At 42.8% G+C, this 23527-nt stretch overlaps 1 protein-coding gene across 2 annotated transcripts in view; it reads right to left on the reverse strand.

The window, feature by feature from the left end:
• The window catches only part of NELL2 (neural EGFL like 2), a 375157-nt gene that overhangs the window by 304277 nt on the left and 47353 nt on the right, over positions 1-23527 (reverse strand). For both annotated transcript variants that reach the window (XM_075600120.1, XM_075600119.1), the window contains exon 3: positions 11484-11634. In XM_075600120.1, the coding sequence (XP_075456235.1) occupies positions 11484-11634 (151 nt within the window). The remainder of the gene's footprint in view (positions 1-11483; positions 11635-23527) is intronic.

The following is a 23527-nucleotide window of genomic DNA, read 5'->3' on the forward strand; positions in this document are numbered from 1 at the left end:
AATGCATAGAAAAAGGACATGTATACCTCTTCCAAAAAAAAAAACGCTTTATGGAAACAAGTTGCTCAATGTATTCTGTGACGCTGGTTCCCAGGAGTTGGTTTAGCTCATACTGCTAGAGCTGCTATCAAAATAGCAAACATTGTGTGGGTTCTAATCCTGTTCTATTCCCACAAGGTGCCTTAGATAGCAACTCAATTTAGTTATTATGGAAATCCTTTTAGAAAGTGTTGGATGTGATTTATTTAAATATACTTTGCATACTGTATCTCCCAGGTACCTCAGCTGTGCTCACTTTTGCGCACAGGGGTCTCTCCTTATTTTATTTGTAGGGATGTTTGAGGAGATATTTATTTATTTATTTATAAAATATTTTACCAGGAAGTAATACATTGAGAGTTACCTCTCGTTTTCAAGTATGTCCTGGGCACAGAGTAAAACAAAATAATACATGGTTACAAATACAGTTACATAAATGAACAAGGTATACATTATATACAAGACATTGCATGCACAGTTAAAGAAAATATATATTATGAGCGTATGAAACAGTTACAGACCAGATTAAAGTGTGAGACAGCCTTAGATTTGAAAGAACTTAAGCTGGTGGTGGATATGAGAGTCTCTGGTAGGTTGTTCCAGTTTTGGGGTGCACGGAAGGAGAAGGAGGAACGTCCGGATACTTTGTTGAGTCTTGGGACCATGAATAGTCTTGGGACCATGAATATATAGAGCTGTAGACTCTAACAAAATATGCCACTCTCATTAATTTTTCTGCCCAATTCACCTTCAATTCTGGTGTGTGTGGATCGGATTATGGTAAAATCAGTGCCGAAAATTAGCGAAACGGACTCTGACAGTTTTGACCATCTCTACTGGTTTCCTCCAGTGGGATCAGCTATGCTTTACAATGTGTTGCTGGCAGCATATTCTTTAGGTTAAAGATCCAGTACATATTCACAAATAATATCTGTCTTTGAAAAAAGGTTTATGAAAGGAAAACAACATCACAAAATGCTCCAAGCTCAGCCAGTGGAGCATATTTTCAACATAGAGTGAGCTCCATTTTTTATTGCTCTGTATCGGCACATAAAACGTTTTTTTTTATAGCATACTGAATCTTTAAAGTGTGAAATGCCGTGTCTGTGTGCAGAAAACTTTCAATCAATCAATATTTTTCTTTAGCAAGATTATTTATACAGGTACAACAAGTATTTGTTGTGAAACAACAAAGCGTGAGGCATCAAAATAAGATTTATACCAGGTCAAAGTACATATTTTTTTATAATATATATTTTTTATATATATATATATATATAATATATATATAATATATATATATATTATATTTTTCAGAAGTAAATGAAAGTATTGTAACAGACCTGTGAGGAAATATTAATTTGAATTGTATCATAAATAATTGTAAACATTATTCTATGATCATACATTGATACGTCTCTTTAAAGTCATGGGAGACTTATACTGTGTTTACTGTATTAAATATATTGCAACCCCTAATTTGTGAATGCAGCAACACATTAAAAATGGAGGAAATGCAAAAAAAAAAAAAAAAAAAAAAAACCAAGGAATTCTTGATGTGCATTAGAACTTGTTGATAAATAATTATCCTTGTGATGTGACTTAAATGCAGATTTGTTGCTGTGTAGGGATAATAAATGCACAATCTATAACACTTAGGGGTGCATGTATAAAGTCTCCAGTCTGCAATACCATGGTAAAAGTGGAGCAAAAGAAGTTACACCAGATTTATCAATACAGAAAATCCAATTGCCTTCAATGTGATTTGTTGCTTGGGTTAAATCTGGTGTAAGATTTTTTGTGTTCTATTTTTGCCTTAATTTTGCAGCAGGAAGACTTTGATTCATATCCTGACACCTCTCTCTCAAGACATGCTGGCTCTGTCTAAGGCGGCAAGCCCTGAGAGAATAGCCCCCCAAGGTCAGCACCAGCTTACCAGCGTACATAATGTTAAAAGCTCCACAAAGAGACACATACTGCTGGAAATGTGCTCTCTGGATGTTACAGCGAAATTCTGCATATCTTAAGCTTATTCTATGTTAATGTTATCTCTCTTAAGACAGTCTATGGTGGCAGCTTAGGGTAACTAAAGGGTGCATTATGTTTTTTGACTGTCGTTACAAGGTCAGAAAATAATCAGAATTTTAATAAACTGGCACACAAACAGTTACACATATAGCTTAAAATGTAATTTATTGTTTTATTAAGGGACAGCAACCTGGCCTGGTTTTCTGTGTTTGTCTAGAAGTGAGGTCTGTGTGGGAAGAAGTGAGTGAGAAGTGTGGGGCCTGTTTTGGAAAGTGGGGTGATTGGAATCTGAAATCACAATTCTTTCTGACAGTAGAAATACACCAAAACTCTTTTGTAGCCAGGAAGACAGTCCATGTATGTGTAAATTTATAATGTACAGTATTAATATATCGAGATCTGACAACGATTCACAAGAATTACATATATATCTTTGTAACATCTGCCATCATACGAATTAAATTATGCTAAACATTCTGAGGATGCAAAGGTCAGATACCATTTGTCTAACAAACGTAGCATTAACCACATAAAGTTTGATATCCACACATGTATTTTAAGTATTCTAATGCAACAGTAAAAGTGGCATCATTCCAGATATGATATAAAGGAAGTTAGGAGGTATTTCCTATATTCAGGTAACTTGTGATTCAAAAGGAAAACTATTTTTTTTTATCCTCAAGCCATAGATTTGTCACTGGAGATTGATGAGGGGGTTTAAGGACATGTCCAGTTGGTGAACTGCTGAATGCCGAAATGTTTTAGGATAAAAAAACATGAAATTGGGATAAGGAAATAGTTTTTAACCAAGGAGTCTCAATTCTATGACACATGAAATCTCATATTTTTAATTCAAGATCCTTTTTTAGGAATCTGATAAATGTTATCTAATAACGTGTTTGTTTTTCTATTTTCCCCTTTTCATTTTCTGAAACTGTTTGCATATATTGTGCTGTATGTTTTCTTGTAATATGTTTTTTTCTGTAATCCAAGCACTGTACTACTTTTGTATGTTAAATTTAAAATGTAATACATATTATATTTTGGCCTGTAATAGAACTTTACATGCTTTGAAGAGTAATTGCATATTTAGGCACATTTTGGTACAATAGATTTGTGTGTGCTAATTACCTATTTTTCTTAGTAAACAGGGACAAAAAACCCTACAAGTACATGTAACTGGGGACTTATTCCTGTTCAGTAATGTTCCTTTAATCTAGCAGTGTGGTAGTTAATTACTAAACACCACCTGCCTGATTAGATGGTTTACAAAAAGCCTGCCTTTGAGACAGGAAGTGACTGACTCCTTAGCTATGACTGAGAGCTGACCTTTGGAGACACCACAATGTCTTGAGCTCTGCCAGCCACACAGCAGAGCTGATTGCAAGACACCCAATAAGACTTCTAAACCTGGATGCTGATATTTTTCTGTGCACGCACGGGTGCGGTTCCAGGAGAGCAGAGAAGCTTACTCTATAGCTGATAAACAGATAAGACTTTCATTATTAAGAGACTGCTTATATCTGCTTATTTTCATGCTATGTGTTTCGGATGGGAGAAATGCTTAACTAATGGAGATGTGAACTAATTGCAAGGATTTCACTAGAAATACTCCCAAGTGAATGGAAGCTTTGTTCCCCACTGTGTTTGGATAATTTCCTGATGAAAAGGAAAAGGCACAATAAAGCCTATTTTAATTTCAAATTATAACGACTCCAATTGTGTACCTCTGTGAACGTCCGTCTACAGTACAACATACATTTTTGATGGCGACAGCGATTTAAGAGATATATTGTGATGGATTGAGGGTGGATATTACTCATTTGAGAAACCCTGTGAAAAGTAAGTCAGCTAAGTAGCTGTGTGTATTAAACCGTATGACATATACAGTACAAGTCATGTGTTCAGAAGTGTGTCGTTCATGACATTGCTGTACCTGCTCCGCACTTGGCAATATACTGGACTAAAATCAAATAACCACATAAATGGATGTTCTCTCCTTTTCATACGATGGACTTGCCCAGTTCCTCTCCACTATCATTTTTATAATTTCCTGATGAAAAGGAAAAGGCACAATAAAGCCTATTATAATTTCACATTATAACGACTCCAATTGTGTACCTCTGTGAACGTCCGTCTTCATTTGGTGTCCGAGGTGGGACAAGAGGTGTCTTTGTAGTTAAAAAGGACCGGAGATTTTTATGTGAAATTTTTTTTTATGCTTTTTGCCTACGAACAGTCTGAAAAAAAAAAACCCCTCATGCAGCAGAGATCGGAATTAAAGGGATACACACCACTGAAACTTACAAAAACCCAGAAGAGACTGCTGAAGCAGCTAAACCTTATTTTGCCTATCACAAAGTGTAATATGGTCATTTAAATAGGGGTCTTTGCCTTTCAGCCATAGTCAGGGTTCAAGAAGTGAGTCAGCCCTTGGAAAGGGATAGGTGTTTGTTGTTTTCAAAAGTTTTGCTGAAGCAGTGAATACAGATGGTGACCCACGAGTGGTACTGATTTTGCAGATAAAGGTTGCCACACCACATAGGACTACCAGCTGTGAATGGAGTATATGCAGAAAAGTGTAAAAATTGATACAAGACTGTGCTGAAGCAGGGGAATTTTTAGCAAACCAATGCTGAGTGTAAAATTGCCCTATAGGGGGAAAAAGTGATTTCTGAACTGTGTAAAAGGTTTTTTCAAAACCAATTGCTGAATGTTGAGTCACCCTACCGGGAATGAAAGAAATAGTCCACTGCAAAGAATGTTTTTTTTTCTGCAAGTAAAAAAGTCTGCCTATATATATCTTGGGAGCAAAAACAGACACCCAAAGTGTGAAGTGTGAATGAGATAATACCCAAAGATGAGACTGAAAATTACTGAATTCAGGCAGAAAACCAAATTCTGTTGCTGAAGCGGGGAGGTTGCACCCTGCAAGAAAATGGTGTAAAGCAAATAGACTTTTTTACCTAGCAACTGCACAACTTGTATACCTGATAAAAGAAAATGCATGCACAGTACTGCTGATATTGAAAAAAAATTATCCAAGAAAGAAAAGTCTACAGAGATGCCTGTGAGAGCTACGACCTCTACAAGCAAAATATGCCCATCTGTAGGACTACCACAATTGGGGGTTCTAGCAAATACAGTGACAACAGCTGCAATAGCGCCTCCTGAGGTCAGGAAGAAAATAACACCTGATAGCCTAAAAATGGAGGACAAGATGCAGCGTTCCTGTAATGAACCCTACCCCATGGAAGAGTGGCCCTTCCAGTCCAATAAAGAGGAAGACATCTCTTACGGGGAACCCGAACCGAGTCACACCCACAAAACACCCCAAGAATGGTGGGGGTGCCTGAACTCGACACGAACAGAAAAGACCGCTCCCTTTGATGACGAGTATGATCAACAGGAGACAGAGCGGGAGCAGCAGATCACCCAATATTTCTGCCAGCTAAAGCAACTGCAAGAAAAGCCTGGCGTATATAATGAAGCTGCTAAAATTTCAAATGAAGATGGAGACCCCAATATCCCTGAAGGGACGGTGTCATCCAAATCAAAAAGGCGGAAAAAGAAAAGCAGTTCTTCACTTATCGTGGAAGGAACAGTCACGTCCGCAGATCCTGTGGAGGAAAAGGGGGACCGAGTTGCCCTGCAGCCTAGAGAAAATGGAGAATTCGTCCCACGTTTAACCTAATATCCAGAGGGCCCAAGGCAGAAGTCGTGTACCCCAAAGGAGTGTCTGTCTGGTGCCAACAGTGAGGAACCCTCAACTAGTCATCCCAGGGAAGCGGAGCCAGAACCAGTGAGTGACGATCCCTTGACCAGCCCTGAAGACGGTGATGAAACCCAATGATTTAGACCGGCGCTAGACAAAAAGTGCAGTGATAAAGTGATAAATTGACATAAAAAAAGAAGTGTAACTAAAACGATTTCTCAACCTTCCTATGCGGAATATGTACAGATTCCCCTCAAGTAGAATGGACGCAGGTGGTTGGAAGGGAGCAATGGTTGCAGGAAAACCCCAAAAATAAAATACAAAAAATGATTGTGCAGTATATTATGATATTAGAGACAGAGGGAAATCTTGGCTCTATAGATTGCCTACTTACAACAAGTAGGTAGAAAAACAGCGTATGGATAGACCAGATTGTATATTGCAGACCACAGATTCAGCAAATTGCGGTCTGCAATATACAATCTGGTCTATCCATACGCTGTTTTTCTACCTACTAGTTGTAAGTAGGCAATCTATAGAGCCAAGATTTCCCTCTGTCTCTAATATCATAATATACTGCACAATCATTTTTTGTATTTTATTTTTGGGGTGTTCCTGCAACCATTGCACCCTTCCAACCACCTGCGTCCAGCCCTGAAGACGCCCTGAAAATTGCCAGGCATGACTGTGATCTGCTCTGTGAAGAATTAGGAAGAGAGAGAAAAAATAATGCTGAGCTACAGAAGACTGTGCTCGCAATTAACTCTGCGGCAAAGACCGAATTGGAGGATCTCAAGACTGAGCTAGATACTGCAAAGGCTACTATCTCCGCCATGGATGAAAATCAGAGCCAATCTGATAAAATGGTGGCTACGCTAAAGAGGAAGTATGAGGAGGCACTGTAGCAGATGACAGTCTTCCAGCAAGAAGTTCACACTCTTCATATAGAGCTTGATGCCTCACATCATGAGACCAACAGTTGCCGCACAGACCTGGAAGTTTCCAGAAAGGAACTACACAGTCTCACTGAGGAGCTGGACATTGCTAAAGAAACTATTGGTAATCTTGGTACAGTTCTCAAAGTCTCTCAGAAGGAGCTTCAGACCCTGAACCTAGAGAAGGAAGTCTCACGCCAGGAGATTGTCATTCTCAAAGCAGATGTGCGTAAATGGAAGGAGGACTGCAAAGAAGCCCTGAAGAATACAGAGACTGAAAAAGGAGAAAGTTCAAGATTAAAAAGAGAAAACATAAAACTGAAAGAAGAAAATTTTCAGTTAACAGAAGAAGTCAAGGAAAAGTTTGACGCAGAGCACCGACTGCAGAACTAACTGCAAGGTCTGCGTACACACCTCCAGTATGCTGAGGAGAAGCAGCAAACGCTACAGGAAGAAAAACTGCAGGCTGCTAAAGAGGTACAAGCGCTGCAGGAACGTCTGAATACCCAGTACGTCCCCACAGAGCAGTATGAGGAGCTAAAGGCCACGCTGCATGTCTTCAGAGCATCGTTGGAAGCGGAGCTTCGATACCAGGTGACTCTGTATGAGAGGGAGCGTGAGAAGGCTCAGAAACTGGAGCAAAAGCTGGAGAGACAGAGAGACTGTTCCATTCCCTTGAGTCAGTACACCAAGGAGAAAACAGACGCAGCGGCAACCTTGACGACAAAAATTACAGAGCTCCAGAATATGAAGGATACTCTGATACAGATTCCTCCAATACTGAAAAAGGTATTGGCTCTGCCCAAGCACCAGTATCTCACAGTAACTAATGCCCGTAAGGACAAGGGTACAGTGAGAGTTGGGGACTCCACGCAACTTCAAAACAAAATTACGAAGTTTGAGCCACCAAAGAAAGCACTAGCCAAACCTACAGCTGCCCAACAGGCAACAAACAGAGGTAGGAGGGCAGAATCCTTAGCTGAAGAAGCTGAACTGGCGACTCCGTGGTGTGGAGAAGCTGCAGAAAGACCACTTCAAGAGCAGAAAGCTCTAAGGGCTAGTCCTAACTGCCCTACAACTGTTGCCATACACTTTGTCTACAAAAAGAGGAGTGCCCGACACAACAGAAATCTCAAGACCGCGCACGCGATAAAAAGACTTTACGTGGAAAAAGTCCTCCTCGAGCGACTGAGGAGTGCTGATCTCAAGCATCTTCGGCAGGAGACAAAAATAAACTGGAGAAAGGGCTCCAATCTCAGCGGGACAGAGGGTTCTCTTCCTCCATCCACTCTCATTCAAGTCACAGAGATATCTAGAATGAGAGTGGAAGGATGGGCTTTGGCCGTGGTAAGCCTGAGCTTCCCACAAACAGGGGAGGTATGTAACAGGGGACTTATCTCTGTTCAGTAATATTCCTTTAATCTAGATGGGAAAGGGGAGTGATGTATAATAGCGCTAATGGGGATTACAAACAATTGACCCTACTCTAAGGGTGAGCCCTATGGTTGCAAGGCATCCTGGTGGTAACCTGACAGTACAATCAGAATAAACAGCAAATAAACAAAAGATATCTGAATACCCCAAGATACAGAGACTGTTGATTTCCTTGGAACTGGAACTATTTCTTCTGGATATCCAGGATTCCATTATTTTTGGACTCATTAGGCGCCGGTATCTCTTTTGTTTATTCCTTTAATCTAGCAGTGTGGTATTTAATTACTAAACACCACCTGCCTGATTAGATGGTTTACAAAAAGCCTGCCTTTGAGACAGGAAGTGACTGACTCCTTAGCTCTCACTGAGAGCTGACCTTTGGAGACACCACAATGTCTTGAGCTCTGCCAGCCACACAGCAGAGCTGATTGCAAGACACCCAATAAGACTTCTAAACCTGGATGCTGGTATTTTTCTGTGCACGCACGGGTGCGGTTCCAGGAGAGCAGAGAAGCTTACTCTACAGCTGATAAACAGATAAGACTTTCATTATTAAGAGACTGCTTATATCTGCTTATTTTCGTGCTATATGTTTGGGATGGGAGAAATGCTTAACTAATGGAGATGTGAACTAATTGCAAGGATTTCACTAGAAATACTCCCAAGTGAATGGAAGCTTTGTTCCCCACTGTGTTTGGATAATTTCCTGATGAAAAGGAAAAGGCACAATAAAGCCTATTTTAATTTCAAATTATAACGACTCCAATTGTGTACCTCTGTGAACGTACGTCTACAGTACAACATACATTTTTGATGGCGACAGCGATTTAAGAGATATATTGTGATGGATTGAGGGTGGATATTACTCATTTGAGAAACCCTGTGAAAAGTAAGTCAGCTAAGTAGCTGTGTGTATTAAACCGTATGACATATACAGTACAAGTCATGTGTTCAGAAGTGTGTCGTTCATGACATTGCTGTACCTGCTCCGCACTTGGCAATATACTGGACTAAAATCAAATAACCACATAAATGGATGTTCTCTCCTTTTCATACGATGGACTTGCCCAGTTCCTCTCCACTATCATTTTAGGGGACTTTAATATTCCAATTGGAAATCCTAATGCTCAAGCTGCCTCATCTCCTCTACTTAACCTCCTCCTTTGGTCTCTTCGAGTGGACCAATTCTCCTAAACCCCTTGACGGTCACACTTGACCTTGTATTTTCTTGTTATGCTCCCACTCTAATTTATCCAACTCATTGTACCCTCTCTCTGATCACCATCTCCTTCTCCCTCACTCTTTCACCTGTCTCCTGCCCTCACTAACGCCTTCATTGCTCTCTGCAAATCCATCCTCTCCTGCCTTGACTTGGCTCCCACCCAAAACAATTGCTCACTCTTATGCTCACGTGATTGCTACTACCACAACTTGCTGCTATCGTCCCATCAAACCTCAGCCATGGCAAACAAACAAGACACAATACTTCCAAAGATGCTCCCGCAATGCCGAACACCAATGGAGGAAATTACACTCTACAACAGATTTCATACTGTATACTACAAATGCATAATTCCTGCCTGTAATGCTGCCATATACCTCTTTGAACAAAACACATCTACTCCCTCATGGTGGACCATGTACTCCAACTCACTTTCAACTTTCTCTTTTGCCCACTCATGCCAGATCCGCTACTTACCTTATTGCTCAAGGCGTCACTAACCACTTTAAAGATAAAGTCGATTCTATTCAACTTGACATAGCAGTTTTTCAAGTCCCATTTGCACAAAACAACTCCCTTCATGCACACAAAGCAATCCTTTGCTCCTTCCAACCAGTTACCGAGGAGAAATTCTCCCCTCTTCTGTCCTCGCCCTCTCTACAACCTACAGTATCAATCTTATCCCCTTACATCTCCTCCACTTACTCTCCACTGCATTGCTACACTCATCTCTTTAACCTCTCTCTGAACACAAGCTCATTTCCTTCATCCTTCAAGCATGCCTCTGCCACACCCATCCTGAAGAAACCTTCTCCTAATCCTGCTTCCCTTTCCAGCTACCATCCTATCTCCCTTCTACCATTTGCATCCAAACAACTTGAACAACTCATTTATAACTACATGCTAGACGTTCTCTCTTCTAGCTCTCCCCCAATATTTCTAAGGTAACATTATTTATTTTTACAGTTTACAGCTCAAACTGCTGGGATCATTGACAACAAATGATCACAAACAGGAAAGTGTTGCAAAGATCTTGCACTGTTGGGGAGGTCAGATAAAACCTGCTATAGAAATCAATGGAATTTGTTAAAACCCATTAAAAATGGCAGTGAGTTGAATTTACCCCCCGCCCGCCCCCAAAAAGAAACAGTCACGATTATCTAATACTACAGAACTGATTTATTTAAAAAAAACAAAAAAAACATAAGATTTCACATGTTTTGTTGCTTTAAGAAATTTTCTAATGACCTGCTTAATGTCAAATATCAAGGACAGTTCTCCCTACTTAACCTTTTGGACCTTTATGCTGCTTTTGATATCTATGCTTAATCACACACTCATATCCCATTTGGTCTACTGCAACCTTCTACTAGTTGGTCTCCCTCGTTGCCGTCTGACTTCTCTGCAATGAAGTTTAAATGCTTCTGTCAGGCTCATTTAATTCACTAAGTGCTCTTCTTCTCCTGCACCATTATGCAAGTCACTACATTGGCTACCCATACACTACAGAGTCAAATTCAAGACACTTGTGCTCACCTACAAAGTTATACATAACACCGCTCCTCTCTACATCTCTGACCTAATTTCCAAGTACTCTCCCACATGCACTCAACGCTCTGCTCTTAATCTACATCTCTCAACCTACCTTATTACTTCATCACACTCAAAGACCTTTCCAAGCTGCACCCCAACTCTGGAATTCTGTACCATGCACAATCAGACTCTCCCCGACTTACATTTAAAAATTCCTTAAAAAAACACCTTTTCAAGGAGACTTATCCAGCACTCTCCCGATGTTAGCAGCCACAACCCTTGCTAAGAAACTAAAACATACTATTCCTTGCGTCTCCACTCCATTCCTTGTAGATTTTAAGCTTCTTGGGGTAAGGCATTAGGTTATTGTATCAATTTGTCTTAACATATATGTACTGTACTTGTGTCAAACATTGTTAATGCACTGTACTATACTGCGGAACATGTTGGTGCCATACAATTAAAAGATAATAATAATAATAATAATAATAATAATAATATACCCCCACAATTTAAAAGGATGCTCATAAAAAAGATTAAAAAAAGCAATGTTGATAAGATATGATTATGTACTTACCTGTGTTCTGAGTGATGAATAGAAAGAAAAACTCCTGAATTTAAAGCGGCCTGCTTTACAGTCAACAAAATTGTAAATTCGTGTTTATTTCTCAGCTTCTGAAAAATGCGTTCTGCTGTTGCAGTTGATGCTTTTAAACTTCTTGGTGCATCTAAAAGTAAACAAAAAATATTAAGTGAGTTGACTGTCAGAAACTAATCCACATGCAAAATGTCTACCTCCTTTGTAAAATACAAATAGTAGTTTTTACCCGTTACATCCAACACAAATACATTTTTGCTGAATTTGAACAATGATTCTGCCATTGTTGTATGAAAAACATTCTTTGTAGCTGCCCTGTCTACTGCAACATGGCTTGTGGTTTTTTTTCTCCCCTGCCTTCCTTTAAGATTGTAATGTATTGATACTGTAGGATTTCTGAACAACAAATACGTAATAAAACATCACAAGAAATGATTAAGTAATAGAAAGTTTTAAATGACAAAAAGATGAAATGCACTTAACATGCTCGGGCACTTTCTCAACATTGGAAAGAAAACACTATTCCATGAGGACTCAGAGTATTTACATTTCAAACGACAGGTATTGAAGATGAAGTATTAAAAAAACAAATTGCAATCAGTATTGAATAAATGTGGGATGAAAATGATGGATGATAACGATAGTGATACAAAAGGCAGGCAAGGGTGGTGGAACAGTAGTGCTTGATAAAGAAGTTTACATGACAGAATGTAATGAACAATGAAATACTGAATATTATAAAAACATTTATAAACATTCCACAAATTAAATAAAACAATTCAATAATTATTAGAAGAAGCAGAAACTCCAGGTACAAAGAGTATTAAAGGAACTAAATGTCTTCAAGTATATTATACACAAATACCAATTTTTTTCATAGCACCCAAAGTACGTGAGCAGACTGTTCCACCACCACGATGGCCTATCGTTTCAAGTTGTGCCTCGTTATTAGAGCCACTGTTGACCAGCACCTATTACCAAGAGTTATTATTCATAAAGCATATGTGAGGGATATATCACAAGTATATTATTATTGTGTTACAGATGGACCATGATTTATGAACATTTTGGATGCAAGGAAACTGCAGTTTAATGGAGGCTGACCGAGGCCCGACCGCAGTTTCCCTGCGCTCAAAATCCTAGTACCCTAATTTTCCATCAGGATTAACACAGTGGGGGTTCCTGCTTCTGAATGGGACTCCCGCTGCGTTAATCCCACTGGGCCGCACAGTCTGGAAGAGCTGCGCAGAGAGAGCTGGGGGAAGCAGTCCCTCTCTCTGCACAACTCTTACAGGTGATCAAGTTGTTTTTGTTTTATTTTTAATACATAGGATGGACGTAGAGTGTCTCCGAAACTGAACTGCTTTAACTTCAGATCTCTGCTTCCCGAGGTACTGCCACAGTATCAGATGCCGGAGTCTCCTGCAAGTTTAAATCTCCCGCGTCATCGCCCACATGACCGGGACATTTAAACTTGCAGGAGATACCGGCATCCCATACTGGGGCCTGTACCTCAGGAAGTAGGGGATCCCCAGACCTGAAAGTAATGCTGTTCAGCTCCGAAGACCCCAAGCTTCAATCCGATGTAATAAAAATAAAATAGAAGTAGCTTCATTACCTTAGAGGCTAGCCACTAAGGTAATGAAGGGGTTAAATAGTCGTACCCGGTTTGTTGGAGTAGATGGGGTGGGTAAAGGTTTTAGTTGCCCCATCGTAGGTGGATAGGCCTCCCAGGAGGTTTGTGGGAGGGGTTAATCCCTTAATTACTTTTATTGTGGGCCGTGACATGGGACATTGAACTTGCAGGAGATACGGGCACTCAATACGGAGGCCTGTACTTGGGAAGCAGGGGGTCCCCGGACCTGAGATTATTGTGTTTAAACTCCGGAGACCCCCTGCTTCAATCCTATATAATTCAAATGTAAATAAAAACAGAACGATCGCCTGTAAGAGATGTGCAGGGAGACAAGAGACTGCTACCTTCTGCTGTCTCTGCACATCTCTTCCAGACTGGTGGCGGCCCGGTAGGATTAATGCAGCGTGAGTCCCATTCAGAAGCAGGGACCCCGCTGTGTTAGTCCTTATGTGCTGCACTTGGCTGTGATCAGGCCACACTTCGGCTGTGGTTCACCCGCTCCAAGTGCAGGGCAGCGTGGAGATAAATCATGTTCCATCTGTAGATGTTTCCCTTTATACTAATATAACAATGCAAGTTTTATCGAATGTACTTAAAGATAGAGAAAATGTTCCATAAACAGACATGCTAATCTAATAGGCATAGCAGACCTAGTTCTTAAAGAAAAGAAAAAAATAAGAGGAGGCGGCGGCACTCCACTGGACGATGCAAAAAGCCTTTTTGCCTCAGTTTGGCCCTGTTTCTTAGCAACGATACACTCCCTGACTTTGACACCAATTCACCTTACTGCAGTGGGGGAGGTGTCTAACTTAGAGATGTGTGGATCCGCCCAAATCCGTTTTCCGGATTTCCTTGCATTTCCCCCCCAAAATCCGTTTTCTGGATTTCCTCGCATTTTCCCCCCCAAAATCCGTTTTGGAGTGTAAAATTCCCAAATGGATTTTGTCGGTTTTAATCCGCGTGGATTCATCAAAACTGCCATTGAATACAATCCGTAGCGGATTCTTACAAATTCATCAACGGATTGTGGCATCTGCAGAGTGTATTGGCAATAATAATTACAAAATCCGCAACACGCGACTCGCCCCTTTTTGAGATTGGTCCATGGATTTCAGCGGATCAATTGGAACCAGGTGATCCGCTGCGGATCCCAAGCCGCCAAAACAATTCGCCCATCTCTATTCCCACTTATGGTTATGTATCCATGGGCATTTATATTGCACATTTTGTTTTACCTTTTGTATCTTGACACAGAACCGTTTATTGTTCATTAAACTTATTCCCTTTTTTCATCAAGTTCAGTGCAGTGCTGCCTTATTAACTTTTTTCATGATGTTCTCACCAGTTGTGGAATACAGCACACTGGTGGCAGCTATTCATGCCATTGTGAGTGCTCCTATTTTTTTTATTATTAGACCTAGTTCTTAGCAATAATTTATTCCGTTTTGAATAACAATTTTTCACTCAAGTAACAGGTACAGTATAGCCATCTAATCCTCAATGGCCCCTTCAGTTGCAAATATATTCATAGGTTATTATATATATTCATAGGATATTATGAACAGCATTTTATCTTTGATTAATCTAATCTATTCCAGAAATATCCGAAGCGATGGATTAGGTTCCAATAATACTGGAAAGGTGATGATATAAACTTTGCAAGAATTTCATGGTTATTAGAACAATAATTTTGGAGGCTTGCATTCTACATTCACTTGGCACCAGAAACAAATTTACGTTTTGGATGTTAGATTTGTAAAAGAGAACAATAAGATGCATTCAACTTTATATCTCAAACGTATGACTTATAATACATTATTTAAATGTTATTCTTTTCATCCATCACATATAATGAATAAGATACCAAAAAGTCAGTTCATGCGGATTAAATAAATATGTGATCAGGAAGCGGAATATTGTAAACAAGTTCATGCATTGTCTAATAGATTTTGAGAAAGGGTTTAGTCTGAGGCCCTTGTTCCTGACACTATACAGAAGAATAGCAATCATTAGATACCACGATTCTGAATTGGAGGGAACATAAGTATGGGAGTGTTATTATAAAACAAATGTTATTTTCTGCTTAAAGGAAGTAGGTTTACTTGACTCCATATTCTAGATCAGGTTGAACTTTGTAATGCTAAAATGTAATCCATGCAATGTTTCTGGTGTAAGAGTGACTCATATTAACAAACAGTTGGAACATATGGTCAAAGGGCATGTTCCTCTTTTCTGCTTCCGGATATTTTCAAATACTTTTTTTCTGGCACGCATGGTGGAACCTAGTTTCCATTTCTGGTTCAGGGTACTTGTTCCCACAATTTATGGCCACCATTAGTCCTACTAATATTGATATGGAATGCATGGTATTCACTTCCCGTTTCTGGTTTCCCATGGGACAGTGTATTATTATTTAGAGAGATTGGAAAATAAATTGCTAACCCCTTTATTATAACCTTGGAGGGACATTCTTTTTTTGAATATCACTAAACAAAATACATTTTCAATATCACTATACAAAATACACCATCATTGAATAGAAAAGATTTGTGTCCAAAAAAAAAACAATGAGTAATAGATTATGATAGTTAATTTCAGCATATTTTACAAATACAACGGATATTAATAGAATCACACAGCGTGTTTGGTATTTGGTAAAGAATGAGACTAAGTTGCAACATTTAATAGCATGACCTGAGGTTTATTTACTGCAGGGGATATTAAAGGTAGACTGACACATGCTAACATATATGCTTTTTAGTAAACATAATAGTTTTTTGACACAACCTAAAGGATGTTGTCGGTGTGGTCACTGCGCACTGCACACAGCACATATATGACACAACAACAATATTTCCTACATCCAATAACAGGTTAAAAAAATGATTATAAACATTTCAGCAATTGCATAACCAATTATGTTTTATATTTGTTAACATGCCCATGTGCTAGATTGTATGTAGTGTGTACTGTAAGGAGTTTAAAAGATTGGTTAAATGAGTAGAATACATAATCCTGATGATAATGCAGTGACCTCTAGAGATGGGCAATTTTGGGGGGCAAATTTTCTCTGCAGCAGATCGGCCGGTTCCGTTGATCCGCGGATTTCAGCGGATCAGTCTCAAAAAGGGCGATTCACAGGTTGCAGATTTTTTTTATTATTATTACCAATACACCCCGCGCATTCCACAACCCGTGGACGGATTTGTAGAATCCACCAATGGATTGCTGAATCCGCAGATTGGATTCTACAAATCCGTCCACGGGTTGTATCCAATGGCGGTTTTTGATTAAGCCACACAGATTAAAACCGACCAAATCCTTTTGCGGATTTTACACTTCCAAACAGATTTTGGGGGGAAATGTGAGAAAATCCAGGAAACAGATATGGGCGGATTTGCCCATCTCTAGTGACCTCCCAGTTCTAAGAAGATCGTCACAGTTCAGTAATAGGGCTAATATATATAGGAGTCGATTAAATCAATAAAATCACAGAAGGTATAAAAAAATATTCATTGTGGCTTCAAAGAGTTTATTGGATTGAACATTTACAAACAATATCAAAATACGGTTTAAACAGAGAATGTGGCAATAGTGTTTCTGTGTGAGCTAGTGCTGGTATAAAAAAGGGTTAAATGACTATGGGCTCCATGATTAAGTTGGAGTGCTCACCTGGCGGAGTGTAATTGATACGGCTAGAATGTTAGCTGTATACAGTGAACCTGTCTATGTAGTTCCATATACACTGATGATGTGGTACAGACACGGCTATGTTTTGCAAATGAAGAATACAAATTTCCTATTTTTTTTTTTTTTTTTAATTCTATGGTTATTAATAGCACAATTCACAGTATACATCTCCAAAATGTCATATGAGAGAAATCAGCCCATAGATTTTGAGGAGACAAGATGTCCTGTTGAATAATTGAAGAGCCCAGGCTACCCTTCTACAATAAACAGAAGGTACAGTGTATAGAAAAACAAAAAGAACGATTCCTGCGCTCCTACCAATTAGGCTAAAATAACGGCATAGGGGTGGGTTTATTGGCTCATCTGCTTTACATAGCAGTTACAGAGCCCCTAACCATTTTCCAATTAGTGCAGGTATAATACACCCCAGTGTCAGTCTGGACATCACCCTCTATTGAAGAGTAGGTGAATGTATAAGGCTGACAGAGAGAAATATGTGCAATTTTTAATATATCCACTTTAGGGAATTTCTGCACCCACCGTTTACCTCTACAGTAAGGTAACTATGTTACTGGCTCTGGCCAGATTTTAATTGCACTACTCACATAAGCTTATGCTTTATTTAACCTCTTCAGGGCTTTCACACATTTCTTCACCAGTCCATGGGACATTATTACATATATTCAGTGTAGGTCCCTGGATACGGGTATGCCTTGTCGTGGCATGCAGGATTATAAATGCATTGGCCAAGGGTTTAACAAAATTACCCTTTTTCATGGGATTATTATTTTATTTTAGGAGCGCAGGAATCGTTCTTTTTGTTTTTCTATATGTGAGGCCTTTCTTTTTACCAGCAGCAAACTTCTATAGGGAGGAGCGCGGTATTACTGTATGTACAGTTTCTCACTAAACAGTGTATGTGTTTATGTCAAGCAAGGTAATTATATAAATTACTCACTTAAGTGCATGAATGGAGCAGCAGTGCTTGGGCTATCCAAGCACTAAACAAAAAATACATATAGGATCTCAAAGATTTAAATATTAAGTTTTGAATATATCTAGTCATTTTCATTTCGCAAGATCACCGTGTATGTCAAAGAAGAGATTCCACCAGCTAACACTCTTCTGTTGAACATTTCTATTAAATATTTCTGTTAAAACGTTCTGAAACATAGGTTGTTGGTTCAACTCCTGTCCGATTCTAGTTTGCTCTTCACCCAACAAGGTAAATTCATCCTACTGGCCAATGCTCTCTATTTTCCAGCAAACATTTCTGAAAATATATACTTTTTCACCTTTTCCTTGTAAAATATTCATTTAGCCCACAGCACGTCAATAGAAGATGAAGTGATCTGCATTTTCCAACCAAACCTCCCTGAAAAGAGTTTTCATATGCTGGCCAGTATATTATCAGTTCCAATAAAGTAATGCATTTTTTACAATCTGTACTGTGGGATCTTTGGCAGGGTTATGAAATTAGCATTTTTTCCTATCGATGCAGGGTCTGATTGGTCTTACATTTTGGATCTCGTAGTTGTGGAGATGTAATAACAATAAAACACAGCCAAGAAAAGGTACTCAGTGTATCCAAACTGTTTCCGCACCGCTTTCCATTAGTTAGTCAGTAATAGTTATCAGGGACATTACCCATAATAATTGATTTGCAGACAGGAAGTTGTGTGGTGGTCATGTTTGCTGAGGACAGAATTCCACTTCCCACTGCTCTGTAATTCAGATTTTACCACTTCTGCGGCCCATTGTTCTTTTTCTGCAGCAATGTATTGTATTTATGGAAATGTTACTACTACAGTATTAAAGCGTTAATTAGAAAATACTAGGATAGGTTTTTTTTAATTTAGCAACTCATCTGTATCTGGTCTATAAAAATATAAATACTTCATCCATAATTAGGGTGACCATTTTTTTGTGCCCTGTCCCGGTTGCTGGTCCGTCCCGGAAATGTCCCGGTTTTTGGCCCTGGTCCCGGTATGCGGCGAGGCGGTGGCGGTGAGGAGATGCGGGAGCACGTAAGTTTTTTTTCTATGTAGAATGAATGCTGAGCCTGTAGAATGAATGAATGGATGCAGGGAGCGGGGCTTAGAATGCCGGCCGGGCCGCAGGGGATTGACTGCAGGTCAGAGGGTGCCGGGGGCAGGGCTTCCGCTTCCTTCTGCAGAGCACACGGTGAGTGGTGTGTCTCTCTTCCCGCTCCTGGCTCCTCTGTCGGCTGCACGGTGTCCCCCTCCTCCCCGGGGTGATAGGAGGGGGTGGAGGGGGTAGCGGGGGTGCACCCGCCGGGGGGGGAGGCAGGTGTGGTGTTGTCCCCCCTTTGCCTGGTGTTGTCCCCCCTTTGTCTCCTGTTGTCCCCCCTTTGCCTCCTGTTGTCCCTTTGCCTTGTGTTGTCCCTTTGTGTCCTGGCGCTCCCTTCCCCCTCCCCTTGGTACAGGAGATGGGCGCGGGGCGGGCAGTGGTGGTTCGCTGGCAGATGGTGCAGGGGGAGGCGGGGAGCTGCCTGCTTGGATCGCTGGCCTCCTGTCCCTTTGCCTCCTGGCACTCCCTTCCCCCCTCCCCTTGGTACAGGAGAGGGGCGCGGGGCGGGCAGTGGTGGTGCGCCCGTCGCTGCCTCTGCTCTCCTACTTCACTGTGTGTGTGTGTGTATCAGTGTGTATATATGTGTATCAGTGTGTGTGTGTGTGTGTGTATCAGTATGTGTGTGTATCAGTGTGTGTGTGTGTCAGTGTGTGTGTGTGTCAGTGTGTGTGTCTGTGTGTGTATCAGTGTGTGTGTGTGTGTATCAATGTGTGTGTGTGTATCACTTTGTGTGTGTGTGTATCACTTTGTGTGGGTATCAGTGTGTGTGTGTATCAGTGTGTGTGTGTATCAGTGTGTGTGTGTGTGTGTGTATGTATCAGTGTGTGTGTGTGTGTGTGTGTGTGTGTGTGTGTGTGTGTGTGTGTGTGTGTGTGTGTGTGTGTGTGTGTGTATCTGGGTGTGTGTATGTATCTGGGTGTGTGTATTGGTGGGTATGTGTGTATAGGTGGGTGGGTGTGTATCAGTTGTGTATCAGTGGGTGTGGGTGGGTGTGTATCAGTGTGGGTGGGTGTATCAGTGGGTGTGTGTGGGTGTGTGTATCAGTGGGTGGGTGTGTGGGTGTATCAGTGTGTGTGTGGGTGTGTATCGGTGTGTATCAGTGGGTGTGGGCGTGTATCAGTGGGTGTGGGTGTATCAGTGGGTGTGTTTGTGTGTGTGTGGGTGTGTATCGGTGTGTATCAGTGGGTGTGGGTGTGTATCAGTGGGTGTGGGTGTGTATCTGTGGGGGTGGGTGTGTATCTGTGGGGGTGGGTGTGTATCTGTGGGGGTGGGTGTGTATCTGTGGGGGTGGGGTGTATCTGTGGGGGTGGGTGTGTATCTGTGGGGGTGGGTGTGTATCTGTGGGGGTGGGTGTGTATCGGTGTGGGTGGGTGGGTGTGTATCGGTGGGTGTGGGTGTGTATCGGTGGGTGTGGGTGTGTATCGATGGCTGTGTGTGTGTATATGTGTGTGTGTGTGTGTGTATCGGTGGGTGTGGGTGCATCGGTGGGTGTGGGTGCATCGGTGGGTGTGTGCATCGGTGTGTGTGTGTGTATCGGTGTGTGTGTATCAGTGGGTGTGTACCAGTGGGGGTGTATCAGTGGGGGTGTATCAGTGGGTGTGTACCAGTGGGGGTGTATCAGTGGGGGTGTATCAGTGGGGGTGTATCAGTGGGGGTGTATCAGTGGGGGTGTATCAGTGGGGGTGTATCAGTGTGGGTGTGTATCGGTGTGGGTGTGTATCGGTTTGGGTGTATCGGTGTGGGTGTGTATCAGTGTATATGGGTGGGTGTGTATCAGTGGGTGGGTATCAGTGGGTGGATGTGTGTATCAGTGGGTGGGTGTGTGTATCAGTGGGTGCGTGTGTGTATCAATGGGTGCGTGTGTGTATCAATGGGTGGGTTGGTGTATCAGTGGGTGGGTGTGTATCGTGTGTGGGGGGGTGTGTGGGGGTGTGTGGGTATCGGTGTGGGGTGTGTGTCAGTCAGTGGGTGGGTGTCGGTCGATGGGTGTGTGTGTGTATCAGTGGCTGTGTGTGTCAGTGGCTGTGTGTGTGTCACCCTGTCTCTCTCTCTCAACCTCTCTCTCTCTCTCTCACCCTCTCTGTCTCTCCGTCTCTCTCACCCTCTCTGTCTCTCCGTCTCTCTCACCCTCTCTGTCTCTCCGTCTCTCTCACCCTCTCTGTCTCTCCGTCTCTCTCACCCTCTCTGTCTCTCCGTCTCTCTCACCCTCTCTGTCTCTCCGTCTCTCTCACCCTCTCTGTCTCTCCGTCTCTCTCACCCTCTCTGTCTCTCCGTCTCTCTCACCCTCTCTGTCTCTCCGTCTCTCTCACCCTCTCTGTCTCTCCGTCTCTCTCACCCTCTCTGTCTCTCCGTCTCTCTCACCCTCTCTGTCTCTCCGTCTCTCTCACCCTCTCTGTATCTCTCTCTCACCGTCTCTGTCTCTCTCACCCTCTCTGTCTCTCTCACCCTCTCTGTCTCTCTCACCCTCTCTGTCTCTCTCACCCTCTCTGTCTCTCTCACCCTCTCTGTCTCTCTCACCCTCTCTGTCTCTCTCACCCTCTCTGTCTCTCTCACCCTCTCTGTCTCTCTCACCCTCTCTGTCTCTCTCACCGTCTCTGTCTCTCTCACCGTCTCGGTCTCTCTCACCGTCTCGGTCTCTCTCACCCTCTCTGTCTCTCTCACCCTCTCTGTCTCTCTCACCCTCTCTGTCTCTCTCACCCTCTCTGTCTCTCTCACCCTCTCTGTCTCTCTCACCCTCTCTGTCTCTCTCACCCTCTCTGTCTCTCCCACCCTCTCTGTCTCTCTCACCCTCTCTGTCTCTCTCACCCTCTCTGTCTCTCTCACCCTCTCTGTCTCTCTCACCCTCTCTGTCTCTCTCACCCTCTCTGTCTCTCTCACCCTCTCTGTCTCTCTGTCTCTCTCACCGTCTCTGTCTCTCTCACCCTCTCCGTCTCTCTCACCCTCTCCGTCTCTCTCACCCTCTCTGTATCTCTCTCTCACCGTCTCTGTCTCTCTCACCGTCTCTGTCTCTCTCACCGTCTCTGTCTCTCTCACCGTCTCTGTCTCTCTCACCGTCTCTGTCTCTCTCACCGTCTCTGTCTCTCTCACCGTCTCTGTCTCTCTCACCGTCTCTGTCTCTCTCACCGTCTCTGTCTCTCTCACCGTCTCTGTCTCTCTCACCGTCTCTGTCTCTCTCACCGTCTCTGTCTCTCTCACCCTCTCTGTCTCTCCGTCTCTCTCACCGTCTCCGTCTCTCTCACCGTCTCCGTCTCTCTCACCGTCTCTGTCTCTCTCACCCTCTCCGTCTCTCTCACCCTCTCTGTATCTCTCTCTCACCGTCTCTGTCTCTCTCACCCTCTCTGTCTCTCTCACCCTCTCTGTCTCTCTCACCCTCTCTGTCTCTCTCACCCTCTCTGTATCTCTCTCTCACCCTCTCTGTCTCTCTCTCTCACCCTCTCTGTCTCTCTCACCCTCTCTGTCTCTCTCACCCTCTCTGTCTCTCTCACCCTCTCTGTCTCTCTCACCCTCTCTGTCTCTCTCACCCTCTCTGTCTCTCTCACCCTCTCTGTCTCTCTCACCCTCTCTGTCTCTCTCACCCTCTCTGTCTCTCTCACCCTCTCTGTCTCTCTCACCCTCTCTGTCTCTCTCACCCTCTCTGTCTCTCTCACCCTCTCTGTCTCTCTCACCCTCTCTGTCTCTCTCACCCTCTCTGTCTCTCTCACCCTCTCCGTCTCTCTCACCCTCTCCGTCTCTCTCACCCTCTCCGTCTCTCTCACCGTCTCCGTCTCTCTCACCCTCTCCGTCTCTCTCACCCTCTCCGTCTCTCTCACCCTCTCCGTCTCTCTCACCGTCTCCGTCTCTCTCACCCTCTCCGTCTCTCTCACCCTCTCCGTCTCTCTCACCCTCTCTGTATCTCTCTCACCGTCTCTGTCTCTCTCACCCTCTCTGTCTCTCTCACCCTCTCTGTCTCTCTCACCCTCTCTGTCTCTCTCACCCTCTCTGTCTCTCTCACCCTCTCTGTCTCTCTCACCCTCTCTGTCTCTCTCACCCTCTCTGTCTCTCTCACCCTCTCTGTCTCTCTCACCCTCTCTGTCTCTCTCACCCTCTCTGTCTCTCTCACCCTCTCTGTCTCTCTCACCCTCTCTGTCTCTCCCACCCTCTCTGTCTCTCCCACCCTCTCTGTCTCTCCCACCCTCTCTGTCTCTCCCACCCTCTCTGTCTCTCCCACCCTCTCTGTCTCTCCCACCCTCTCTGTCTCTCCCACCCTCTCTGTCTCTCCGTCTCTCTCACCCTCTCTGTCTCTCCGTCTCTCTCACCCTCTCTGTCTCTCCCACCCTCTCTGTCTCTCCCACCCTCTCTGTCTCTCCCACCCTCTCTGTCTCTCCCACCCTCTCTGTCTCTCTCACCCTCTCTGTCTCTCTCACCCTCTCTGTCTCTCTCACCCTCTCTGTCTCTCTCACCCTCTCTGTCTCTCTCACCCTCTCTGTCTCTCCCACCCTCTCTGTCTCTCCCACCCTCTCTGTCTCTCCCACCCTCTCTGTCTCTCCCACCCTCTCTGTCTCTCCCACCCTCTCTGTCTCTCTCACCCTCTCTGTCTCTCTGTCTCTCTCACCCTCTCTGTCTCTCT

The sequence above is a fragment of the Ascaphus truei genome, chromosome 5, assembly GCF_040206685.1.
Source record: "Ascaphus truei isolate aAscTru1 chromosome 5, aAscTru1.hap1, whole genome shotgun sequence".
Lineage (NCBI taxonomy): Eukaryota > Metazoa > Chordata > Amphibia > Anura > Ascaphidae > Ascaphus > Ascaphus truei.